The sequence below is a fragment of the Hevea brasiliensis genome, chromosome 1 (assembly GCF_030052815.1).
Source record: "Hevea brasiliensis isolate MT/VB/25A 57/8 chromosome 1, ASM3005281v1, whole genome shotgun sequence".
Taxonomy (NCBI): domain Eukaryota; kingdom Viridiplantae; phylum Streptophyta; class Magnoliopsida; order Malpighiales; family Euphorbiaceae; genus Hevea; species Hevea brasiliensis.
In genome coordinates this window covers 116,121,276-116,144,295 of record NC_079493.1, presented here as the reverse complement: position 1 = coordinate 116,144,295, position 23,020 = coordinate 116,121,276, and the positions used below count along the sequence as shown (strand labels likewise).

The window sequence follows — 23,020 nt, the reverse complement described above, 5'->3', positions numbered from 1 at the left end:
GAGGAAATAAAAGAAAAAAGATTTGTGTCCGGAAGAATACTAAATTTTAGTAGATCGGCATTCTATTATTATCAAGGTTTAAATGGCTATTCAAATTTTTGTAAAATTATTAATTACTTCTCTTACTTTAATAACGTGGAAAATAGCAATAGTTGAATTCCACGTTGGCAATTTTCGCTAACCCAAGAATGAAGAACCCCTTGCTATTTCATCCCATACGCTCACCCCCACACTAACCAATAACCAACAACCATCGCCTTCAGGTGAATCGAGTCCAAATTATGAAAATAAAAAAGCCAAACAGATTGGTCAGACTTCTCCATTCTCAATCCCGATGCATATTGAAAGCGCGTTCGACTAAGATAGATCCAACCGCAGTGGATTATTCTCTTTTGAAATGACTCTTCGCCTCCTTCGATCTTCTTCTCATAAAAAACAGAAAACAAAGGCAGAGAAACACTCCAACGCAAAAAGCAGTGAAACTCGCAAACATAAGGGAAGAGAATGTTTATGTCGTTGAGTCAGATGGTTGAAGAGATGGCCAATATGCACCAATCTTTCAATGAAGGTTTGTCTATGTCGTTGAGTTTCAATATGCACATTTCTTTCAATTGCACAATTACTGTGCATTGGTTTAAGTATACGTTTCAAAAATGTTTTATGCATAAGATGGGTAAGGTTTGATACATGATTGTTTACAATTGTTCATCAGAAAGAATGAAGATGCAGCAGGTTGAACGTGATTATTATAGCGGAATTGTGGAAGAGGTGAAAAATCTGACAGATGAAGTGGAGGGTAAGAAGAGGAAACTTGAATGCTGGAGCAAAGAATTAGACGAACGTCAAGCATTAACTGAATTTGACAGACAAAAACTTGATGAAGAGAAGAAAATCAAGAAAATGGTAAAGTTGTCTTGCTTAATTATTGAGTTATACTGTTCATGTTTGATGAAGTTATGTGCTCTGCAATTTATGATATATTTATTTGTCTTTTCGTATAGAATGATGAAAGAAACGGTTCTCTTTTGTTGGCATCGCTGGAGCAGTTTCAAAAGGCTCTAGAGAATATGTCAAGGCTAGTTGAAAAGCAAAAGGTGCTCTACGTATTGTACTGCGCACTGCACCCTCTTATTTCCACTCGTAGTTGAAGAGCAAAAATATGATAATTTTGCATGGGATAGAATGTTTTATACAGAAGGCTGATGCATTGTTTATATTCGATGATGTTTTGTGCTCAGCACTGACGATATCTTTTTTCTTTTTAGAATGATGTGAGAAACAATTCACCTCAGTTGGCATCCGTGGAGCAGAAAAAGGCTGATGAGAATGTCTTAAGGATGGTTGAAGAGCAAAAGGTGCTTTCCTTATTGTATGCACACTGTCATTTACAGTCCTCTGACATTGATTTCTATTGCTTTTGCTGATGGAAATTTGAAAGTTTTCAGAGGGAGAAAGAAGCGGCTCTACATAAGATACTTCAGTTGGAAAAGGAGTTGGATGCCAAACAGAAGTTGGAATTGGAAATTAAAAGCTTAAAAGCGAAAATTCAGATGATGAAGCATCTCGGTAATGCTAATAATGCAGATCTTCAAAAGAAGTTGGAGGTGATGACTGCTGAACTGGGGCAGAAAGATGAAGATTTGGCTTATGTGGAATCTCTGAATCAAACTCTTATCATGAAAGAGCGTCAGATCAATGATGAGCTACAAGAAGGGCGTAAAGAATTAATTCAGGTATTCTTGTGCCCTTTTTATTCCTTGTTGCAGGTGAAAATGCCAAATTAGCTCAAGTTTTAATTTCAAACATGGAATGCAGCCCATATACTTAAATTTGCCCCCTGAATAAATTGGGAAAATCCTAGCCACTCCTTATGTTCCATTTCGACCTATTATTTTATGTTGGGATGGAACCTATTTCTCTAATCAACCCACATCATGAATTGTTTTTCATTACATAGAGACCAGGAGAGAGTATTTATACAGATAGATAAAGCACCATCTTTTTAAATGATAAAAGGTGCCGTGGGTGTGCTTAATTAATTGGGGAAATTCTTATACCTAGACTTGCTGTATAAGCAATTGAATGTTTGGAAAACTCTTGTGAATTAGTTATTAGAAAAAAGAAGTCACGGGTATTATGCTGAAAATAAAAAGGTCTAAAGATAAAATACTGGGTGCAGTAAGCTTTTCTCGATTAATTCAGGAGCAAATTCATATGTCATGCTTGAATTAAACTTAATCCACAGTAATGACAGGTTGAATAATTTTAGTCCACTTTAGCAGGTCATATGACAAACTTTTAATGGCTGCTTGTGGTTAATAAGCAATTAGGCCCAGCTGTAAAATGTAGTAGTTAATGACCAAACTGCTTTGACACAAGTACGGGGACAAAATTCACTTTCTCTATCTCTTTTCTCCCTATCTCTCTTTGAATTTCAGTTATCTCTCGTTTCCTCTTTTCAATCTTTTTGTTTTCTCCCTCTCTCTCTTTGAATTTAATGCACTTAGCTGAATTAGTCTATATTTGCTTTTAAATTTAAAGTTTCACAAAAAAAAAAAAAAAAAAACAGCATCTCTGAGTTGTAGTCTTTATACGCATAGGAGTTTGTAACTGGCGCATAATAACTATGGCAACCAATTGGCACATTGTCTTCCGGGATGTTTTTTGACTGATCAGTTGAATGATACAAACTAATGATTTTGTTCCACCTAGTTCTCTGGAGTCTGGTCTGTGAGATCATAGGTAATATTTATATATTGAGAATATTCTCTCCCTAAAATTCATACCAAAGGGACTTGGATTGATGATCATTTTTCTGTTTGTGGTACAAGTGAATAATCAAAACTTCTACCGCTTTGTCTCTTTTAGGTTTTGAAAGATACGTTGTCCTCAACTGTTAGGACTACTATTGGAATAAAGAGAATGGGAGAAATTGATGAAAAGCCATTCCTTAATACATTCAAGCAAAGATTTCCACCTGAGGAAGCTCAGCTTCAGGCCAGTACTCAATGCAGCTTGTGGCAGCAGTATTTGAATAATCCAGAGTGGCATCCATTCAAAATCATCTATTATGCTGAAGGGAATTCTGAGGTAAAACTTCTTCTTCTTCCTCCTTAGATGACACACTGAACCTTTAGTCTAATTGCATGGGATGATGACAGATCCAGGAAATAGTAGATGAAGAAGATGAGAGGCTACAAAATCTCAAGCTGGAGTTGGGGGACGACATATACATGGCAGTTGTTACTGCTTTGAAGGAGTTAAATGAGTATAATCCAAGCGGGAGATATGTGATTCCTGAGCTCTGGAATTTCAAAGAAGAAAGGAAAGCCACGTTGAAGGAGGTGATTGCTTATATTGTGAAGAATATCAAGACCCTTAAGCGCAAGAGATGAAGAGAAGTTGACTGCTAAGGTCAGAACAACCAATACTCTTCATTAGTCTTTTTCTCTGAGTATTTCACATTGATACAAAAGGACTGCTGGTATTGAAATAATAAATTAACTAATGCGTCTGTTGGAATTGAAATGAACTAATGAAACACAGCATGAATGCTGTGAGTATTTTCATTCTTGTTTAAATTTATTCTACTTGTGCATTAACTTGAACCTGTATGCTAGGGGTGCCTGTGGAAGAAATGGAAGGTCTTTTACAGCAAAGAGGTTTCTTAAGAGTTAGATTTTTTTTGGCTAGTCGCTCCATCAAGATTATGCATGCCAAAGAATAAAGTTGCTAGAATTGTATTCGTGTTCCCTTATGAATTGTGAACCTAATTTTGAGTACAAAAATCTATTTAAATTTCTGAATATCTTTCAGATTGCAAATTTCTTTGGCGCTCCTTGCTATTGTTGTTCTCTTTACTACAAGTGGATTTGATTTGATTTGATTTTAGGTAATTTGTACGCGTATCATATTTAAATACAATTTTGTATAGAAATTACTCATTTACTATTTTTATATGTCCGGAAATTTTTTAAAAAAGATAAAGAAATTGTCTTGATTTGAACTATCGACATCAATATTATAAAATATATATATAAGACAAATATTTGATAAAATTTTTAATTAATTATGTTAAATATAATTTAAAATTTTTATTAAAATTTTGAATAATTATATTGTCATTAGAATTAAATTAAAATTTTTTTCTTAAATAAATATTGATTATTTTTTAAATATTTCTTTATAAAAATGTAAAAAAATAATATCTTATATTTTTAAGAGTAATTGATATAACTTTGCATTTAATAAATTAAAATTTTCAAATAAGTTGATTATTAGATTATTTTTATTATTTTTTAAAATTATATTAATTCAATTTTTTTAATTTTTTTTTTCTTAAATAATTATTAATTGTTTTACTCTAAATAATTTTTATAACAATATAATATTTTATATTTTTAATAACAATTAACATAATTCTATATTTGATAAATGATATATAATTATATAATTGTAATTTTTAAAATAAGTTAGTTAATAAATTATTTTTATTTTATTAATTATATTAATTAATTTTTTTAATGTGACAGACTTAACTTTCACACATATTTCTTCCCATATTCGTTTAATTGAACGGCAAAAAATTATTTTTAATGTCAAATCAAAATTTCAATTATTAATTTAATTTTAGTATTTATTAATTTAATGTTTAATTTAATTAAAAATAATTTTTAAATAATTATATAACAAACTTAATTATTCATTTTAAAATTAATTTATAAATTAAAAATTATATTTTAAAATATAAATTAAAAATAAATAGTCAAATTAAACACTCTCATAAGTGATATTGAATAGTTGGTTGTCTAAGATATTGAGTTTAAATTTTATTTGGGGTTAAATAAATATAAAAATTTATAAATAAGTAAATTTTTATTTTAAATTTTAAAAAATTATAAATAAGTAAATTTTTATTTTAAATTTTACTAATGAGTTATGAAGATGCTCGCATTTTGGTAAACTGAGTTAAAATTTAATTTCATTATGAAAATAATAATAAGGTTAAATGACTCTTTAAATTTAAAATTGTAAATTACTTTAATAACGTACTGCAAAATATTAATACCGATAGTTGCAGTCCACCTTGACAATTTTCCCTCCAAGAATGAAGAACCATTGTTATTTCATCCAGTACGCTCGCCCCCACACTAAAGAGTGAACAAAACCGATCTTGAATTCAGTCCAATTTCTGCAAATACGAAGCCAAACACATCCGTCGGGCTTCTTGAAACACTCAAACACAAGAGAAGAAAATGTCGTTAAGGCGGACGGTTGCGGAGATGGCTAATTTGCACCAATCTTCAGATGAAGGTTTGTCTTTGAGTCAGCCAAAAACATATGATTGTTTCAATGGCGCGTGACACTAATTGATTCAAATTGCTTAATGCCTTTCTGTCTCTTTCCCCAAAGAAATTACAAGCATATAACACTTGTATTTTGGCCTTGTGGGATTCTAGTTGTTTGATCAAGGCTGTTATTTGATCTTGAAACTTGTTTGTGGATTCAGTAACCTTTGTCTGGCTCCTTAATTGCACAAAAAAAATTAGAGAGAAATCAAATTTCTTTTCTTTCCTCTTCGTTTCTCTCAATCCAAACAAAGAGCAGGTTTTAAGAGATTATAAAGTCCTAATATGCATTGTTTTAAGAATATGCCAAATGGGGAAAAAAATATATTCAAACGGGCGCGCTAACTTTCTAATTTGTAATTTTATAAATTTTGAATAGTTGCCAAACAGAAGTTGGAAATGATAATTGAAGAGCTAAAGGGTAAAAGGGAAAATTCAACTGATGGAATTAGAGCATCATAGTGATGAAGAAGCAACAACTTTTCAACAGAAGATGAGAGAGATCAATGAGAAGCTCCAACAAAAAGTAACAGAATTGAATGATGCCGAAGCTTTGATTGAAGTTCTTATCATGAAAGAGATGCAATCGGCAAGAACTAATTGAGCTACATATTCTCATCCCTTTCCTTCTCGTTTCTATTCTTCTTTTTCCTGGCTGAAATACTAATTGACAATTGACCCAATGTCTTCTCGAAATGTTTTTTGACTGATTAGGCTTTTCTCGATTAATTCAGAAGCAAATTCACATGACAGGCTTGAATTAAACTTAGTAATGGGGCATGTTGAATAATTTTAGTCCACTTTAGCAGGTCACTTGACAAAATGCACTTGACAAAATGTTGTAGAAGCTGCTCGTGGGAGAAAAGCAATTGGACCCGTTGTGAGATGTAGTAGTAGTTAATGACCAAATTGACAATATAAGAATTGCATCTTTGAGAAAGGTACAAGCACAACAAAATTGGCTTTCTCTCTCTATCTCTTTTCTCCCTGTTTCCCTCTTTGAATTTCAGTTCTCTCTCTCTCTTCCTCTTTTCAATCTTTTCTTTTCTCCCCCCCTCTCTTCCCCCTCTCTCTATTTGAATTTAATGCACTTAACTGAAATAGTCTATGTTTGCTTTTAAATTTGAGTTTCACAAAAAAAAAAAAACAGCATCTCTTTGTTGTAGTCTTCATATTCATAGGAGTTTGTAACTTGTATTTAATAACTGCAATACATTGTCTTCCGGGATGTATTTTGACTGATCAGTTGAATGATACAAACTAATGAGTTTGTTCCACCTAGTTCTCTGGTCTGTGAGATCAATCAGAGTGTTTTATGCTAAAGGGACCTGGATTGATGATTATTTTCTGTTTGTGGGATAAGGGAATAATCAAAACTTCTACCCCTTTGTCTCTTTTAGGGTTTGAAAGATACATTTTCCTTGGCTATTAGGACTAAATATCTAAAACCATCAATTACTGTTTAAATTAATTTGATTGGTTCAAATTTATCGGTTTCACAGTATTTTGTTTTTTTAATTCCTAATTTGCATTGTGCTTTCAATCAAGGCTTGCCCTGTATGTGCATGCGTCTGTAAACAAATAATGGCTTTGGTTTATTAGATTCTAACAGTATTCGAACTGAATTCCAAAACTTTAAGAGACTGTGATTTTAGAACTTCTTTTTATTGTGTGTTTGGGATGATTAGGTCATAAGCAATTGAGCAGCCAAGGAAGTACTTTTTTAAATCACAATCCTCATGTGCACATGTGATTTTATTAATTTTCTAAAAAGTCTATATCGAAACGTGGTCGTCTGGTTTACATTGGTTAGACTTTTGTTTCGACACTATTAGGGCAAAATGGTAAAATAAAATAAGGCCAATTGTCTGTTTATAAATGTTCAAAACCCTAATTCCCTTTCCTCAGTGGCTCCTCCATTTATCGAGCAGAGCCGCCCAAATACCTTCCTTTAAGCGTAGAGAGCTGAAATGACCACCCGATTCAAGAAGAACCGGAAGAAGCGTGGCCACGTGAGCGCTGGCCATGGGCGTATCGGCAAGCACCGGAAGCACCCAGGAGGTCGCGGTAACGCCGGAGGCATGCACCATCACAGGATCCTCTTCGATAAGTACCATCCAGGGTATTTTGGAAAGGTCGGTATGCGATACTTCCACAAGTTGCGGAACAAGTTCTACTGCCCCATAGTCAACATCGACAAGATCTGGTCGTTGATCCCTCAGGAAGTGAAGGATAAGGCTAGCAAGGACAATGTGCCCATTATCGATGTTACTCAGTATGGTTACTTCAAGGTATTGGGGAAGGGCGCTTTGCCAGAGAACAAGCCGATTGTGGTAAAAGCGAAGCTGGTGTCCAAGATTGCCGAGAGAAAGATAAAGGAGAATGGGGGAGCTGTTGTGCTAACGGCTTAAGCTGTTTTGTTCTTATCAATTTTTAGTCTTTGAGTTTTTAATTTTTCATTTTCAAGTGTTTTCATATTAATGGGTACCTTATTATGGTTTTTATTGATACTTTTTGGTTTAAAATAGATTTGAATTTGCTTTCCTAGTGCTTAGATCTTATCTTAGACTTATTTCCGGTTTTATTTCTTATTGATTGAGTCTTTTTGGTGATGATTTTGATGTTTGTGATTTTGAGGTATAATGCTTCTGAAAGTTAGCAATGTGCTAATTTTCCTTGTTACATTTCTTTTCAATCTTATTGCTGGAGTATGGCTCTTCTATTAGATTATAGTATGAGGTTTCCATTTGATCATTTATCAGATGATATGATCGTGTTAAAATATGGTTTTATTATCTACTATCTAGATTGTGGGATGCTGTTTGTTGTTGTGTAAATTCGTTTAGGGGAATCCGCATTATAATGATATGTGGTCTTACTGTCGGTCCGGAGGGGCTTACTTCTATTTTCCATTAGCAAAATGGATGTAGAAACACATTTGCGGCTAGAGTGCTATTAGTTTTTTCAGGCTGGATAATATAATTGGTTGTATGTTGATCTGGATGCATATAATCCGATGATGCTTAGCTACTATTGAGGTTCATATTCGTAGTTGGGATGCATGGTACTTTATTGACTTGTTATAGTGGCAGGAATTGTGGTAGAGTAAGGATTATAAAAAACCTGAACTCAAACAAAAAACAATAAAAAAAAAAGAACTGTGTTTGATTGTATTATAATAACTCAAAGTTTTGACAGTACTCAATACAATACAACTATTAGAGAATACAGCTCCATTAAGAGTTCATAAGCTGAAAAAGAAAATGAAGATAGAAAATGGCTGATAATCCAACCCCTAGGAATCTTCCCGTGCAGAGAACAATTCTGCCAAAATTAGCCAATCATTTCACACCCTTTGTTCAATATTCGTCCTTCCTTATATGCTGCTCTTCTCCAAATTTGCTGTAACTACCTCCAGCCACATGTTGGTCCCTCCATAATTCTCTCCAACAGTCATTGGCACCTTTGCTGCAATTTCCTTGTCTTTTTTTGCCCTCTCCCTTATAGAATAAACTTTGAATGACCTTGAGCCTGTGGAAACAATCGCACCAGGGCCTGCAACGTTAGCATCTCTATCAAATTGATAACAAAATAAAATGCTATCATATGATGAAGTTAATAGATGATGACAATTGGCAAATTGGCCTTGGATAAGTCCATCTAATGATCTTATTGGATCTTATTCCCCTTGAGAGGCACAATGACAGAATAAACATGGTTTCATCAACAAGTTGTTTTTTCCCTTTGTGTAGCTAGGAATGATTTTATCATTGTGATTATGTCATTTTACGGCTGTGAATAATAGGGCAGTAAATGCAATTGGTTTGAAGTTCTAAACACTTGATACTTGGTAAACTTGAAGGAGCATAACATCATTGAATCCTAGTATTCCCAGTATCAAATGCCTCGAGAAGGAAGCTTGATGTTAGAAGTGAAATTCTGTGACACATCGACTTGCTTCTTGTTAAAGACTAGAAATTCTTAGATTTCTGTCATTTGATTAATTGATGTTTGCTAGTTCCAGGCCTTGTATTTTTATTATGTGTGTTTCTAACTATTGTAAATAAATAAAATAAAATAAAATAAAACCTTTGCTGCTGTTGATTCTGCATACTAAGGATGGTAAATGTTCTCCAATCCCCACCCTATTTCTCTCTAGAAAAACCTAGTTTTTCAACCTCTGTCTCTCAAGAAAACCTAGTTCTCCAACATGTGTCTTAGGTTGCTACCAGTAAGGGCAAGCTGCCCACTTCTATTTAAGTCTTATTTATTTCTTGTTCTCCTCCTAATGGCATTTGATTTTACCCTCCATATGAAAAAAAGTTGATTTGTAGTTTTCATTTAAGATTTTTAATACTTGGTTGTTGTGAGGGAGCATCGTTGATGCCACCAAGTTTAATGGCTACTTAGTGGTGGTTGAGGATAAATTGTCAAGGTGTACCATTTGTAGCAAGAAGGTTTCCATCTTCATGGGTATGCAGGTGGACTGTAATCTAGATGTGGGTGGTCTAAAAAGGAGTTTTCGGAAGCCTTTCTTGTCTTGGGTAGAGATTAAACTCTACCTGCTCTCCTTGATTGTTATGTTCAAGGTTGATCCAAATTGTTCATTGGTTTACGTATATGGTTCAAAAATATTTTTTCCATGAGATGGGTAAGGTTTGATACATGATTGTTTCCAATTGTCCATCAGATAGAATGAAAATGCTGCAGCCTGAACGTTATAATTGTTGAAGGAGGTGAAAAATCTGAAAGATGAACTGAAGGCTAAGAAGAGGAGTCTTGAATGCTGGAGCAAAGAATTGGACGAATGTGAAGCACTGATTGAGCTTGAAAGACAAAAGCTTGATGAAGAAAAGAAAATGGTTAGAGTTGTTTAATCATTGAGTTTTTTGTCTTCAAGACAAAAGACTGATGCATATTCTTTATGTTTGATGATGTTTTCTGCTCAGCAATTGATAATATATTTATCTTTGTCTTTTTCTTTAGAATGATAAGAGAAACGGTACACCTGTTTTGGGGGAAATGGTAATTGAAGAGCTAAAAGGGAAAATTCAATGATGAAGCATCTTGGTGATGAAGATGTTGCAGCTTTTCAAAAGAAGATGAAAGAGATGAATGAAGAGCTCGAGCAGAAAGTAGTGGAATTGAATAATGCAGAAACTTTGAATCAAGTTCTTATCCTGAAAGAGTGCAAACGGTTCACACATGTTGGCATCTCTGGAGCAATTGGAAATGGTAATTGAAAAGCTAAAAGGGAAAATTCAATCGATGAAACATCTTGGTGATGAAAATGTTGCAGCCTTTCAAAAGAAGATGAAAGAGATGAATGAAGAGCTCGAGCAGAAAGTAGAGGAATTGAATAATGCAGAAACTTTGAATCAAGTTCTTATCCTGAAAGAGCGCAAGTGCAAGGATGAGCAACAAGAAGCACGAAAATAATTAATTGCGGTATTCTTGTCCCATTCCTTCTTTCTTTCTTTCTTTCTTTCTTTTTTTTTTTCTTCCCTGGTTGAACTACCAAATTGGGTCTGGTTTTTATCTCAAATTGAAAATAATAGGTCCAGAGATGCAACAAGCTCTCCTCATTTAGTTGAGGACCAAATTTATATGCTAGGCTTGAATTATACTTAAACCCACACCAATCACAAGGTGATTATCAATTTAATTCAGCTTTACTCTCAGCAGCAGCTTATGGCAGGAGAATTTGAAAAATCCGAACTTTCAGATTTCCATCTCTCTCTCTCTCTCTCTCTCTCTCTCTCTCTCTCTCTCTCTTCCTCTTTTACTCCATTTCTTTTCGCCCTCGCTCTTTTTGAATTTCATGCAGTTAACTGAATTAGTCTAAAAATAATCTCCAAGTTGAAGTTGTAGTCTTCATATGCATAGGAGTTGGTAACTAGCATATAATAACTATGACAACCGATTGGCACATTGTCTTCTGGAATGTTTTTGACTTATCAGTTGAAAGATACAAGCTAATGATTTTGTTCGCTTGGTTCTCTGGTCTGTGACACTAAACAGTATTTTTTTTCCCCAGAATATTCTCTCCTTTGAAATTTATATCAAAGGGACATGAATTCATCAAAACTTCTATCCACTTGTCTCTTGTAGGTTTTGAAAGATACCTTGTCCTCGACTTTTAGGACTGATATTGGAATAAAGAGAATGGGAGAAATTGATGAAAAGCCATTCCATAGGGCATGCAAGCAAAGATTTCCACTTGGGAAAGCTCCGGTTCAGGCCACTACTCTATTTAGTATGTGGCAGGAGAATTTGAAGAATCCAGACTGGCATCTATTTAAATTTATCTTCATCAGTAATGCTGAAGGGAATATTTCACAGGTAAATCTTCGTCTTCATACTCCCATGAGGACACACTGAACCTTTGGACTAATTGCATAGGATGGTCACAGATGCAGGAAAGAGTAGATGAAGAAGTTGGGAATCTACAAAATCATGGAGGAGTTGGGAGATGAAGTTTACATGGCAGTTGTTACTGCTTTGATAGAGTTAAACGAGTATAATTCAAGTGGGAGATATGTGATTCCTGAGCTCTGGAATTTCAAAGAATAAAGGAAAGCCACATTGAAGGAGGTGATTGCTTATACTGTGAAGAATATCTAGACCCTAAGCGCAAGAGATGAAGGGAAGGTTAGAACAACCAATGCTCTTCTTTATTTCTTTATCGGATAAACTAGCATTACTCTTTCACCTTGTTTCTGTTACTGATAAGTTCAGTAATATTGTTATTTATTTCTCTTAGTAATTATTGATTGCATTTGATGCGCTAGAATATTGCGATCCCAATACTCATAAATGTACAAGAACCAACTGAAAATATGCATAGTGAATCTCATTTTAATGCGAGTTAGGTTGCACTATTTTATAATGCACTGAGCACACTCGACAATCAGCATTTTTTCTCTGGAGATTCTATTATTGATACAAAAGGAATGTTGCTATCGATACATGAATAACTATTGAGTCTGTTAGAATTGAAATGAACAAGTGAAACACAGCATGAATGCTGTGAGTATTTGCATTCATGTGCATTTTCATGTACCTTGTTTAAATTTATTCTACTTGTGCAAAAACTTGAACCTGTATGCTTGCTAGGTGCCTTTGGAAGAAATTGAAGGACTTCAACAGCAAAAGAGGCTTCTTACGAGTTAGATATTGTGCTAAGTCGCTCCATCAAGATGCACGCTAGAGAAAGTTGTTAGAATTGTATTTGTGCTCCCTTATGAATTGTGAACTTAATTTTGAGTACAAAAATCTATTTATAACTTCTGAATATGTTTCAGATTGCAAATTTCTTTGGTCCCTTACTACTGTTCTTCTCTCTCTATTATAAGTGGATTTGATTTGTTTTTAGGTTATTTCATTACCAACTAACAAGGTAGGAGACTCCTTTAAATCATGGTTTACAAAGATTTCGGTTTTTGCCATCTTATTAGTCAATTTATCTAATAACCTTTTGCCTCCTATTCAAAAACATCTAAAATCGAATTCTATCTATCTATTTTCTTTAAAAAAGAAAATTAAAAAAAAAACTTATCACATAGTGGAGCTTATTTATTTATTACATTGAATGGTAACTCAAATTAAGTATTTTTTTTTATAATATATTAGATCAACAATTCAATTTCTAAGCTTATTTTCTTTTTCATTAGTTATATAAATATCTAATACTTTTAATCGAAGTATGTTAATTAATTACTTTTCCCGTGCAATGGGCAGAATATTACGAAATTTATTTGAACTCAAATCTGTCTAATTATCATTTATTTAGTTTTGGAAATATTCAATTATTCCTCACCCGTTTAACGGTTGAATAGAAAATTAATTTCTTTAAAGCTGGAATGTGATTATGTTAAAGTCCTTTTCACGAATGGCGACTTCATTACTCTCAATCTTTCATGGGTGTTTATTTAGTTTTAATTGGATGTAAAAATCTTATAGTTTTAAATAAAATTTATTAATTTAATAAATAATTATATAAATATTTAATTATTTTAATCTTGTCTAATTGAAGAATGTTAAAATAGTATAATCTCAAGTTCAATTGTGTTTAGAAGTTCCCGTTGCTTGGGAATGGGAAATAGGAAGTCTAGTATTGTTCTAGTGTTTGCATTGGTTTTTATGCTTCAAGGTGATTGAGCAGCTTTTGCTTGATATGCTAACAACAATTTCCAATAGGTTGCTTGTTGGGCAATTGGCGTGTTTAATGTCAATTTAAACACCTCCACTTTAACTTCTTCTTCTTCCCTTTTTTTTTTTTTTTTTTTTTTTTTTCAGTCAGATGGATCACAGTTCTGCGGAAGAATCTGACATTAGTGAATCAGAGATCAATGACTAGGACAAGCCATATGAAGAGTTAAAAGCCGGAAAATACAAAGTAAAGGTAAATGGCACCTTAGGATGTCCAATCTGTACTGGAAAAAAGAAGCTGGACTACAAGGATTTGCTTCAACATGCGTCAGGAGTGGCAAAGGATTCTGCCAACAGGAGCGGAAAACAAAAGGCAAACCACCTTGTCTTAGCAGTATATTTGGAAATTGACCTAGCAAATAAAGCAGATTAAATTCAATGTCCAGTTTTGCCACAAGCTGCCAATCAAACTCCAGAGGAAGATGATGTCTTTGTTTGGCCCTGGATGGGAATAGTAGTTAACATTGTTAGTGATCCAAAGGATGGTAATGTCGCAATGTGTGAGAGTAGGTATAGGTTGAAAAGGTTTGTGCAGTATAAACCTTTAGAAGTTAATTGTTATAACAAGTACGCAAATTTAAGGCATACACACAAATCGCATAATCACACAATATTGAAAAGAGAAGAAGAATAATACAGGATTTAATGTAGTTTAACCGTAAGGTCTACGTAAACGGATAAGACAAGAGAAAAAGTTTCACTATGATGAAAAGAGCAAGATACAATCAATCAGAACTCTCAAACTCTAAACCCAATGTGTTTCCCAAATATTTCACAACTCTACCGCAAAGGGTAGAATATTACAATATTACAATATCGGCTCGTGCCCTCTGCTACCACCATAGATCTCAATTTTTTTCTCAAATCGGGTCGCAGTGTGAAACTTTCAGGTCGGATCACAATTTGGATCCATGAAAAAATATATCTCAAAATTTAAAGCCACATAAATAACATTAACACTTTTTGGAGTGAACAAGAGCAAACTGGACAAGCTATGGTGACATTTAACAATGATTGGAACGGCTTCATGAAAGCAACTGAGTTGGAAAAATCATTTGAAACTTTGCATCATGGTAAAAAGGACTAGGAAGCGCAAAAGACACATCCTGGCTCAATTATTTATGGCTGGTGTGCTCGAACTGATGATCATGATTCTAAGGGGCCAATAGAGACTGTCTTCACAGGGCAGGGAATTTGAGAACAATTTTCGGCATCATCCAAGAAACAACTGAAAGCAGAAATATTGTTGTGGCACACCTAGCCAATAAAATTGATCAAGGATGAACTCCAGTACAAATACAACAAGAAAACCATGCCCTTGAATCAAATGCTTGAAGAGAAAGACAAACTGTGCAATGATTTTCTTAAAGGTTTGTCCTGTATATATGTGTGTTGTGTGTCTAAAAAGTTATGCTTAAGGCGTAGGGGTTTTTGCAACTGCTCTTGTATTTGTCCCTGTGGGATTTTTCTATATGTTGACATTTGCACAGATTGTCTGTCTAATATTATAAGTATTAAAAAAAGGAAGGTTGTCTTTTGATATTGAAAATTATTTATGGGTTTAATAAGTCTTTAGATATGATAATAGCACCCATCGTACCATTGGTTTAAGTTTATGGTGAAAAAAATTCTTACCCATGAGACTGGTAAGGTATCATACGTGACTCTTTCCAATTGTTCATCAGAAAGAAGGAAGCGGAGCAAATTGCATGAGATAATGTTTGTAGAATCTTTGAAGATGTAGAAAATCTGAATGATGAACTGGAGGCTAAGAAGAGGAAACTTGATCGGTGGAGCAAAGAATTGAACAAATGTGAAGCACTAACTGAGCGTGAGGGACAAAAACTTGATGAAGAGAAGAAAATGGCAAAAGTTATCTCCCACAAATTCTACATTATGAAATTTTAACCATTCAAGCTTACTTGCTTATCATTATGCTATTTGTCTTAACCTACAGCTTGAGAATTCCTGCTCTTCCTTCTTTTTGGCTAGCTTTGTGATGCAAGATCAAAGGTAGATCCAATGGACCGTGCATAAGAGGAGGTTCGGCCAGCCCATTATGAAGCTTTGAATGATTTCTCAATAATAAACAATGGGCCAATCACAAGAGCCAAGCTAAAACAATTGAAAGCTCAACTTCAGATGTATGCACAAAACCATGCTACATGCCAACTTGGGCCGAATTCAACTAAGGGCTTAAAGGACCAGCAAACATGGATGGATGAAGGCATAAACCAACCCAAGTTAATTAATTTAATTAAGCCTTTTGGGCCTAATACATAGGCAGGTTTATTGGTGGGCCAATGGACCATGATTTGTAGTTTGTTGGTGGGCCAATAGACAAAGACTTGTAACCTAGTTATGATTGTTTTCTTTAATTATTTTTTTGCTGGTGCCGAATTCCCTTAGGAATTAATTTCAATTAGGACTCTTTAAGTTAGGATTAGTTTTACAAGTCTCCTTAATTTTTTAGGACTTTGTTCTGATTGGTTTAACTTAACCAACTTAGATAGGGATTAGTTTATCATTAGGACTCTTTGTAAAGGGGGAAATTTGAATTCTAAACCCCTATAAATATGCTCAGCCGAACTCTATAAACATCAGATTTAAGAATTGAGTTTTTCCTTTGATAAATTTCAGATTAAAGTGAGTTAATAACTTTCTTTAATTTTATGCTAAGGTAGTTAATTGTTTACTTAGGGTTTTAATCTTAAGTTAACAATTCAGCTTCCTATTTAATTTATTCTTAATTGCTACTAAATTGGGGTTAAGGTTTAGAATACCTTAGAATTAATTAGATTAAGCCAATTAAGGTGGGTTAACAAACCAATCAATTGCTTGAGGCATCTGAAGCAGAGGCAAGGATACTCAAGGCTAATTCGGCTATCTTGAGTAAAGATCTTGGATTGCATCATCTTTGTATCAGAACTTTGGCTCAAGAATCAAGTAATTATGTATCCCTTCTAATTTTATTTCTATTCCTTTTTCGAATTTTGCTATTTTTCTTGTGTTCTTGTGTTTTCTTGTTCTCTTGTGTGTGTGGGAATTGATCTCCATCAAATCCTTTAAATTTTTGGGTGCTGCTTTACATTAAGTTCTTGTTCTTGTTCTTTTTATTCAGTTTATATATATATCATATTATAAAAAAAAATGAAAATTCAAGATTATTTGCTTCCATTAATTGTGCACATACATCAGATTGCAATTAGTGCATGATTTGTGATTGGGCATTGAATCAATTTGCAAATTATCATCCAATTCTTATTCTGATTGCATCAACACAAACTTGAACAAATTCGCACACAACAAATTTATATCAACTTGAATTGTTTGTCTTGAATTTAATTTGATTAATTCGCATTAATTAGTATTGGTTAGTGTTTTTCTTTTACAGTTTTCTTTTCCTGTTCTTAGCCTAATTTGCATCCCATGTCACACCTTACCCCTCTGTAAGGCATAACATGTTCCCGTAGAATACTTAATGAACTACCGAACTTCATCTACCGATAATTCACTAAGTACACTACAAGAGATTTTAAAACAATTTTCTTACATTTTGGAAGTGGTGAGCATTTTGGTAAGAATTAAAAACCATTTATTCAAAGCTTAAATACTAGTAAAAATTTTTGTCCATTTTAATTTTGTCGCAAATTTTATAAAAATTTTGACAGAGTTCCGTTTGTAATTAGAGAAAACCGTTCTTCAAAGGCCTAAAAAAAAACACTTCCAAAAGTTTTCCACAACTCCCATCCTCCAATAATTCTCAAATCAACTCGATTCAAAGTAATTCCACAAATTTAGTCAAAATTCATCATCTCAAAATATTTAATATCTCCATTCACAAAGCATAAAATATGAAATTCACATGTACAAATATTAATTTACAGAAGAAAATCCAAAAATAATATTGTTACAATTTATTTACAACTGCTCAACTTTCATTGGTACATACAACATTATTATATTTACATCAAAACTAACTACAAGGGTATAAAATAATACCCGTACAAACAGACCAGAGTAGTCTTCGATTTAATAGCAGCTCACTCTGCTGCTTTCTCCTTGCTCTTATCTGCGACAGCAAAATAAGCTATCGCTGAGTATAAACATACTCAGTGGTGCACAATAAAAATTTAAAATGCAATACATAAATCATTAATTGATGAAACACAATTTGAATACTTCTCAATCACATTTCACAAATATCAAAGCTCATAACAATTCCATTTAGTCAAATAATTTATTAAACACAGTGTTGCCAAAATCATACACAACTTAAGCTATGACACAAAATTTCCGATCAATGCCGTGTTGTACACCACGACAAAGCAATCTCAACCCCATTAACCGAAATCAATGAGGGAGGTGGCTAGCTAGCTAATGAGTACTCATCTGATCTCAACCTCAACTGGTAAGCCAGAGAGGGAGGAAAATAAACGATCTCAACCCCATAAATGGAGGAGGAATAATGTGATACTGTCATGCTAAGTGTGAATATAAAATCAATTCAAAACAGTTTATTCAAACAATTTATGAGAAATCTGATCAATTTCCAAAGTCACATTTATGATTATAAAATGGCAACACAGTACATAATAAATCAAAGAAGTCAAATTTTTTAGAATAAAATATTTAAACAAGTATTATTGTGCACAGACCTGAAGTGAGTTGCCTCGAGGTCTTAACTCAGTCTCACCGAGCTCCCAAGTCTTTTTCGACTGAAACACACAATTTCACAGTGTTTCAGTACCATAACTTAGCAGAAATCCAAAAATAAATTTCACTCTCTATTGCGTTAAATTCGACGTTCTCGAAGTTTTTGTATTTCGGGTTACTATTCACTACCCTATTCAAGTCAAATTGTTGACTTTTTAAGGCTTAATAGGTATGGGAACTCCAACTTCACCCACATACCACATTTGGTCATTAACTTTGTTGGTTTTGGTCATTTTCTCAAAGCTTAAGTCCTTTTGGCCAAATTGTCAAATTTTCAGTTTTGGTGCTCCTAGTTGCACTGTTCTATTAGTCAACCTACTGTTGGAATTTGATAAAACTTCATTCATAGAAAATGTTCCTTATAGTTTTAAGTTTATTCTCATTTTTGGATCACCCCAATTGGAGTTTTGTAGCTCAAGTTATAGCCAAAATACAATTACTGTTCACGTGCACTGTTCATACTGCAATTTTGGTTCTGGCAGATTTTTGATCCAATTTTGTTTAGTAATTTGATCAAGTTAAGTCCATAATTTTGTCTAACTTTCTTCATATGAAATTTTCTACTATGTCTTAGGTTTCCATCGGTTCAAGAATCACCTAAATCGGAGTTTTCTAGAGAGATTTATAGCCATTCAAACATTACTGCTCAAATGGCAATTCTGCAGTTTTGCAGGTTCAGTCACTCAACTTTGCTCAATAATTTGAATGGGTTAATGGGATAATTTGAGTTTATGTTCTTCATAAAAGTTTTAGGTCTATATTGCATCTAACCACTGGTAAAATTTCAGGTCAATTTGACCTGTCTAGCTCGAGTTATGACCAAATGAACAAACACTGTTCATTTGGTCAATTTGTGCAGTGGCAGCCTGCTCTTATTCAACTTTGGTCAATTGGTTCACTAAGTTTTGGTCACTTTTTGGGCATGGTTCCTAAATGAAAATTGTGTTATTTTATGTCTATTTTCATCTCCAATTAATGGCATATCAATTGGACTTGTAAAATTTCCGTTTTGGTCCTTCAAAGTTGGTTTGGTCATGCTGCCAGTAGCATGACCATTTACCCTACGAATTTGACTTCCATTCCAACAATTCCCACACATCTCCTTTGGTCATTATTGACCATTTTTCTCTTCACAATAGGTCAAAGTCATCATTTATGCATTTCTCCAAAATTTTCCTCAAAACCCTAGGCTTCCAAACCCTAATCACACTAAATTGTTACATTTAATCACATTTAAGCATTTCAATCTTACTACCACCTTCATACAAGCTTACTAACACATTTAATTCATTCAAAATACATCAAACTCTCATACATCCATGGCTGGCCGAAATTTCAGTAATGGTCCCTCACAATTTTTTTTATTTCATTTCTTTAGTTTCTAGTTAATTAGGCTAATAACACAACTAATTCAACAAAAGAAATCAAATTTAATCTACTAACCTTAGTGCATAATTTCTTTCCTTCAAACTTCTTCCTTTCTTCTTTTTTTTGTTGCCAAGTCCTCTATCAAGGCTTGAAATCAAGGTTTAATATTGGAGGTTTAACTTTCTATGGTGGAATTAGGGATTTGATCAAGCTCAAAATGAGCTTTAATGGAGGTTTTGGGTGAGGGAGAGGGAGGATGAAGGTGAGGCGGCAACTTGATGAAAAGAAGAAGACTTTTAATTCTTTTTTTTTTTCTTTTCTTTTATTTTATAACTTTGGCTTATGGAAGACCATAAAATCTAAATTAATAATTAAATTAATTTATTTATTTATGGCATCATGCATGAGGTCATGCATGATGTCATCACCTTTTTACTTTTTCATTTTTCTCTCTTTTTTTTATTTTTCTATTAGTTCTTTAATTTAATTCTCGATTCCGAAATTTTCTTTTCTCCGATTTTATTTGACAGTTAGGTCAGGAGTCAGCTCTCGGGGTCAATTGACCAAATTGCCCCTCGCCGGTTCCTCTCGGTTTGCAAATAATTCCATATTTCTTCTGGCTCTCTGACCTAATTATTTGACTGGCTTAACAATTCTTTTTTGTGATTTTCTCTTTTCCACTGTGTTCATAAGGGTCCTAAGGACCGCAGCGTCACATTTTACGGTTCGAAATTTGAGTTTAAAATGACTTCGCAGTCGTTCCCGAGGAGGTCACCCATCGCTGTGACTCTTGGCTCGTTTAATCTCTTATGTTCTGTTTTTCTTGTTTATACTTAACTAATTGGCAATTACTAATTATTTGTGTTTATGGTTTCTCTAGTTGTCTTTAGTATGGTTCTAATCTCCTTAATTGTCCGGATCGACACCGGTCACCGGAATAGTGAAATATACCAGGCTATACAAATAGGGGTGTTACAATTCTCCCCCCCTTAAATAAATTTCGTCTCGAAATTTTACCTGGTATCAATCTCTGAACAGCTATGGGTGTTGTCTCCTCATGTCCTCCTCTCGTTCCCAAGTAGCCTCCTGGCCCGAATGATGGTTCCACAGCACTTTTACCAATGGTATCTGCTTGTTCCAGAGTCGTTTTTCACCTCATAAGCCAGAATCTTTATGGGTTCTTCTTCATATGTGAGGTTTGGATTCACTTCAATTTCTTCTACTGGTAGTACATGAGATGGGTCTGATCGATACCTCCTCAACATAGACACATGGAAGACGTTATGTATCTTCTCCAACTCTGGAGGTAGTGCCAAACGATAAGCCAAAGGACCCACTCTTTCCAATACCTCATATGGCCCGATAAAACGAGGACTTAGTTTTCCCTTCCTGCCGAATCTCATAATCCTTTTCCAAGGAGAAACCTTGAGGAAAACTTTCTCACCCACTGCATACTCAATATCCCTTCTTTTCAAATCAACATAGGACTTTTGAAGGTCTGATGCAGTTTTAAGTCGGTCTCTAATCACCCTGATTTTCTCTTCAGTCTGTTGAACAATTTCGGGTCCAATCATTTTTCTTTCACCCACGTCATCCCAACACAATGGAGTTCTACATTTTCTGCCATACAAAGCTTCATATGGAGGCATCCCAATGCTTGATTGGTAGCTATTGTTGTAAGCAAACTCAATCAAAGGCAAGTGTGTATCCCAACTACCCTCAAACTCAATCACACAAGCCCGTAGCATGTCCTCCAAGATCTGAATTACCCTCTCAGATTGGCCATGCATGCGTGGGTGGAATGCGATCGAAGTTCAATCTAGCTCCTAGGGCTCTCTGAAGACTACCCCAGAATCTAGAAGTGAACCTAGGATCTCTGTCTGATACAATGGATACTGGCACTCCATGAAGTCTCACAATCTCATCGATGTACAACCTGGCCAATCTGTCCAAGCTATAGTCCATTTGGACTCGCAGAAAATGAGCAGACTTAGTCAGTCTGTCGACAATGACCCACACTGCATCATGACTCTTCTATGCCCTCGGAAGTCCCATCACAAAATCCATTGTTATTCTTTCCCATTTCCATTCCGGCACTGGTAGTGGATGCAACAACCCAGTTGGTACTTGATGCTCTGCCTTTACTTGCTGACAAGTTAGGCATTTGGATACAAACTCTGCCACATCTCTCTTCATACCCATCCACCAGTAATGCTCCTTTAGCCCTTTATACATTTTTGTACCACCAGGGTGCATGGCAAAAGGAGACTCATGTGCTTCCTTCAAAATGACCTTCCTCAATTCAACATCATTAGGAACACATATTCTGCCCTGGTGTAGCAGTAGACCATCATCTCTGATTGAGAATTCTGGTTTCTTGCCCTGCCGGACTTCTTCCAGCAGCTTCTGATACTTTTCATCATTCTGAGTAGCCATTCTGATCTGATCAATCAACACTGGCTGTACATGCCATGCAACTGCTGTCTGCCCCTCATCATTAATCTCTAAACTGGCATGTAATGATCTCAACTCATGTACCAAAGACAAAGGAGTAACCTGTAGACTTGCCATAGTCTTGCAACTTAGGGCGTCAGCCACAACATTAGCTTTCCCTGGCTGATAGTCTATTAGACAATCATAGTCTTTTATCAACTCTACCCATCTCCTCTGTCTTAGATTCAACTCTTTCTGGGTGCCCAAATACTTCAAACTCTTAGGATCTGTGTAGATGTAGCACTTCTCCCCATACAAATAATGTCTCCAGATCTTAAGAGCAAACACAATGGCTGCAAGCTCCAAATCATATGTTGGATAATTCCTCTCATGCGGTTTTAGTTGGCGTGATGCATAGGCAATGACATTTCGATCTTGCATCAACACACAACCTAACCCATTGTGAGAAGCATCACTGTAAACTGTGTATTCTTTACCCGGGGTAGGTAAAGTCAGGACTAGAGCCTCTGTCAACCATCTTTTCAATTCATCAAAACTTTGCTGGCATTTGTCCGTCCACTGAAATTTCACATCATTTCTAAGTAACTTGGTCAATGGAGATGCCAACATGGAGAATCCCTTCACAAATCGACGGTAGTATCCATTAACCCTTGAACTGCGAATCTCCGTGACATTTCTGGGTGGCTTCCAATTAAGGATAGCTTCAATCTTGTTAGGATCTACCTTTATACCCTCTGCTGATACTATGTGCCCCAAAAAGGATATCTCCTTCAGCCAAAATTCACATTTCGACAATTTGGCGTATAGCTGTTTCTCCCTCAAAGTCTGTAGTACAATCCGCAAATGTCTATCATGCTCTTCTGCATTCCTCGAATAGACCAATATATCATCGATAAATACCACAACAAACTGGTCGAGGTATG

General features: G+C 34.7%; 2 protein-coding genes and 2 pseudogenes across 2 annotated transcripts; all 4 read left to right on the top strand.

Annotated features, from left to right (window-relative positions):
* The first annotated feature begins 421 nt into the window (after window positions 1–421).
* On the top strand, window positions 422–3,824 carry LOC110640763 (factor of DNA methylation 1). The gene is made up of 8 exons (XM_021792228.2): window positions 422–568; window positions 713–903; window positions 1,002–1,094; window positions 1,266–1,355; window positions 1,446–1,733; window positions 2,869–3,090; window positions 3,162–3,414; window positions 3,621–3,824. The coding sequence occupies exons 1-7, from the start codon at window positions 505–507 to the stop codon at window positions 3,393–3,395; spliced, it is 1,182 nt and encodes a 393-aa protein (XP_021647920.2). The 5' UTR covers window positions 422–504; the 3' UTR covers window positions 3,396–3,414; window positions 3,621–3,824.
* A 3,410-nt stretch (window positions 3,825–7,234) lies between these two features.
* Window positions 7,235–7,902, top strand: LOC110640788 (60S ribosomal protein L27a-3-like). The gene has a single exon (XM_021792279.2). It carries the CDS (start codon window positions 7,319–7,321, stop codon window positions 7,757–7,759), a length of 441 nt encoding a protein of 146 aa, XP_021647971.1. The 5' UTR covers window positions 7,235–7,318; the 3' UTR covers window positions 7,760–7,902.
* Window positions 7,903–9,817: 1,915 nt separating this feature from the next.
* LOC110640766 (factor of DNA methylation 1-like) lies at window positions 9,818–12,233 on the top strand (annotated as a pseudogene).
* A 1,699-nt stretch (window positions 12,234–13,932) lies between these two features.
* LOC131183459 (factor of DNA methylation 5-like) lies at window positions 13,933–16,147 on the top strand (annotated as a pseudogene).
* The last annotated feature ends 6,873 nt before the right edge of the window (window positions 16,148–23,020 follow it).

Bases quoted from the DNA above. Each gene is read 5' to 3' on its own strand.
- LOC110640763 (XM_021792228.2), top strand. From the start codon at position 505: ATGTTTATGTCGTTGAGTCAGATGGTTGAAGAGATGGCCAATATGCAC. The intron at 569-712 runs GTTTGTCTATGT...ATTGTTCATCAG, and splicing joins GCACCAATCTTTCAATGAAG to AAAGAATGAAGATGCAGCAG. The intron at 904-1,001 runs GTAAAGTTGTCT...CTTTTCGTATAG, and splicing joins AGAAGAAAATCAAGAAAATG to AATGATGAAAGAAACGGTTC.
- LOC110640788 (XM_021792279.2), top strand. From the start codon at position 7,319: ATGACCACCCGATTCAAGAAGAACCGGAAGAAGCGTGGCCACGTGAGC.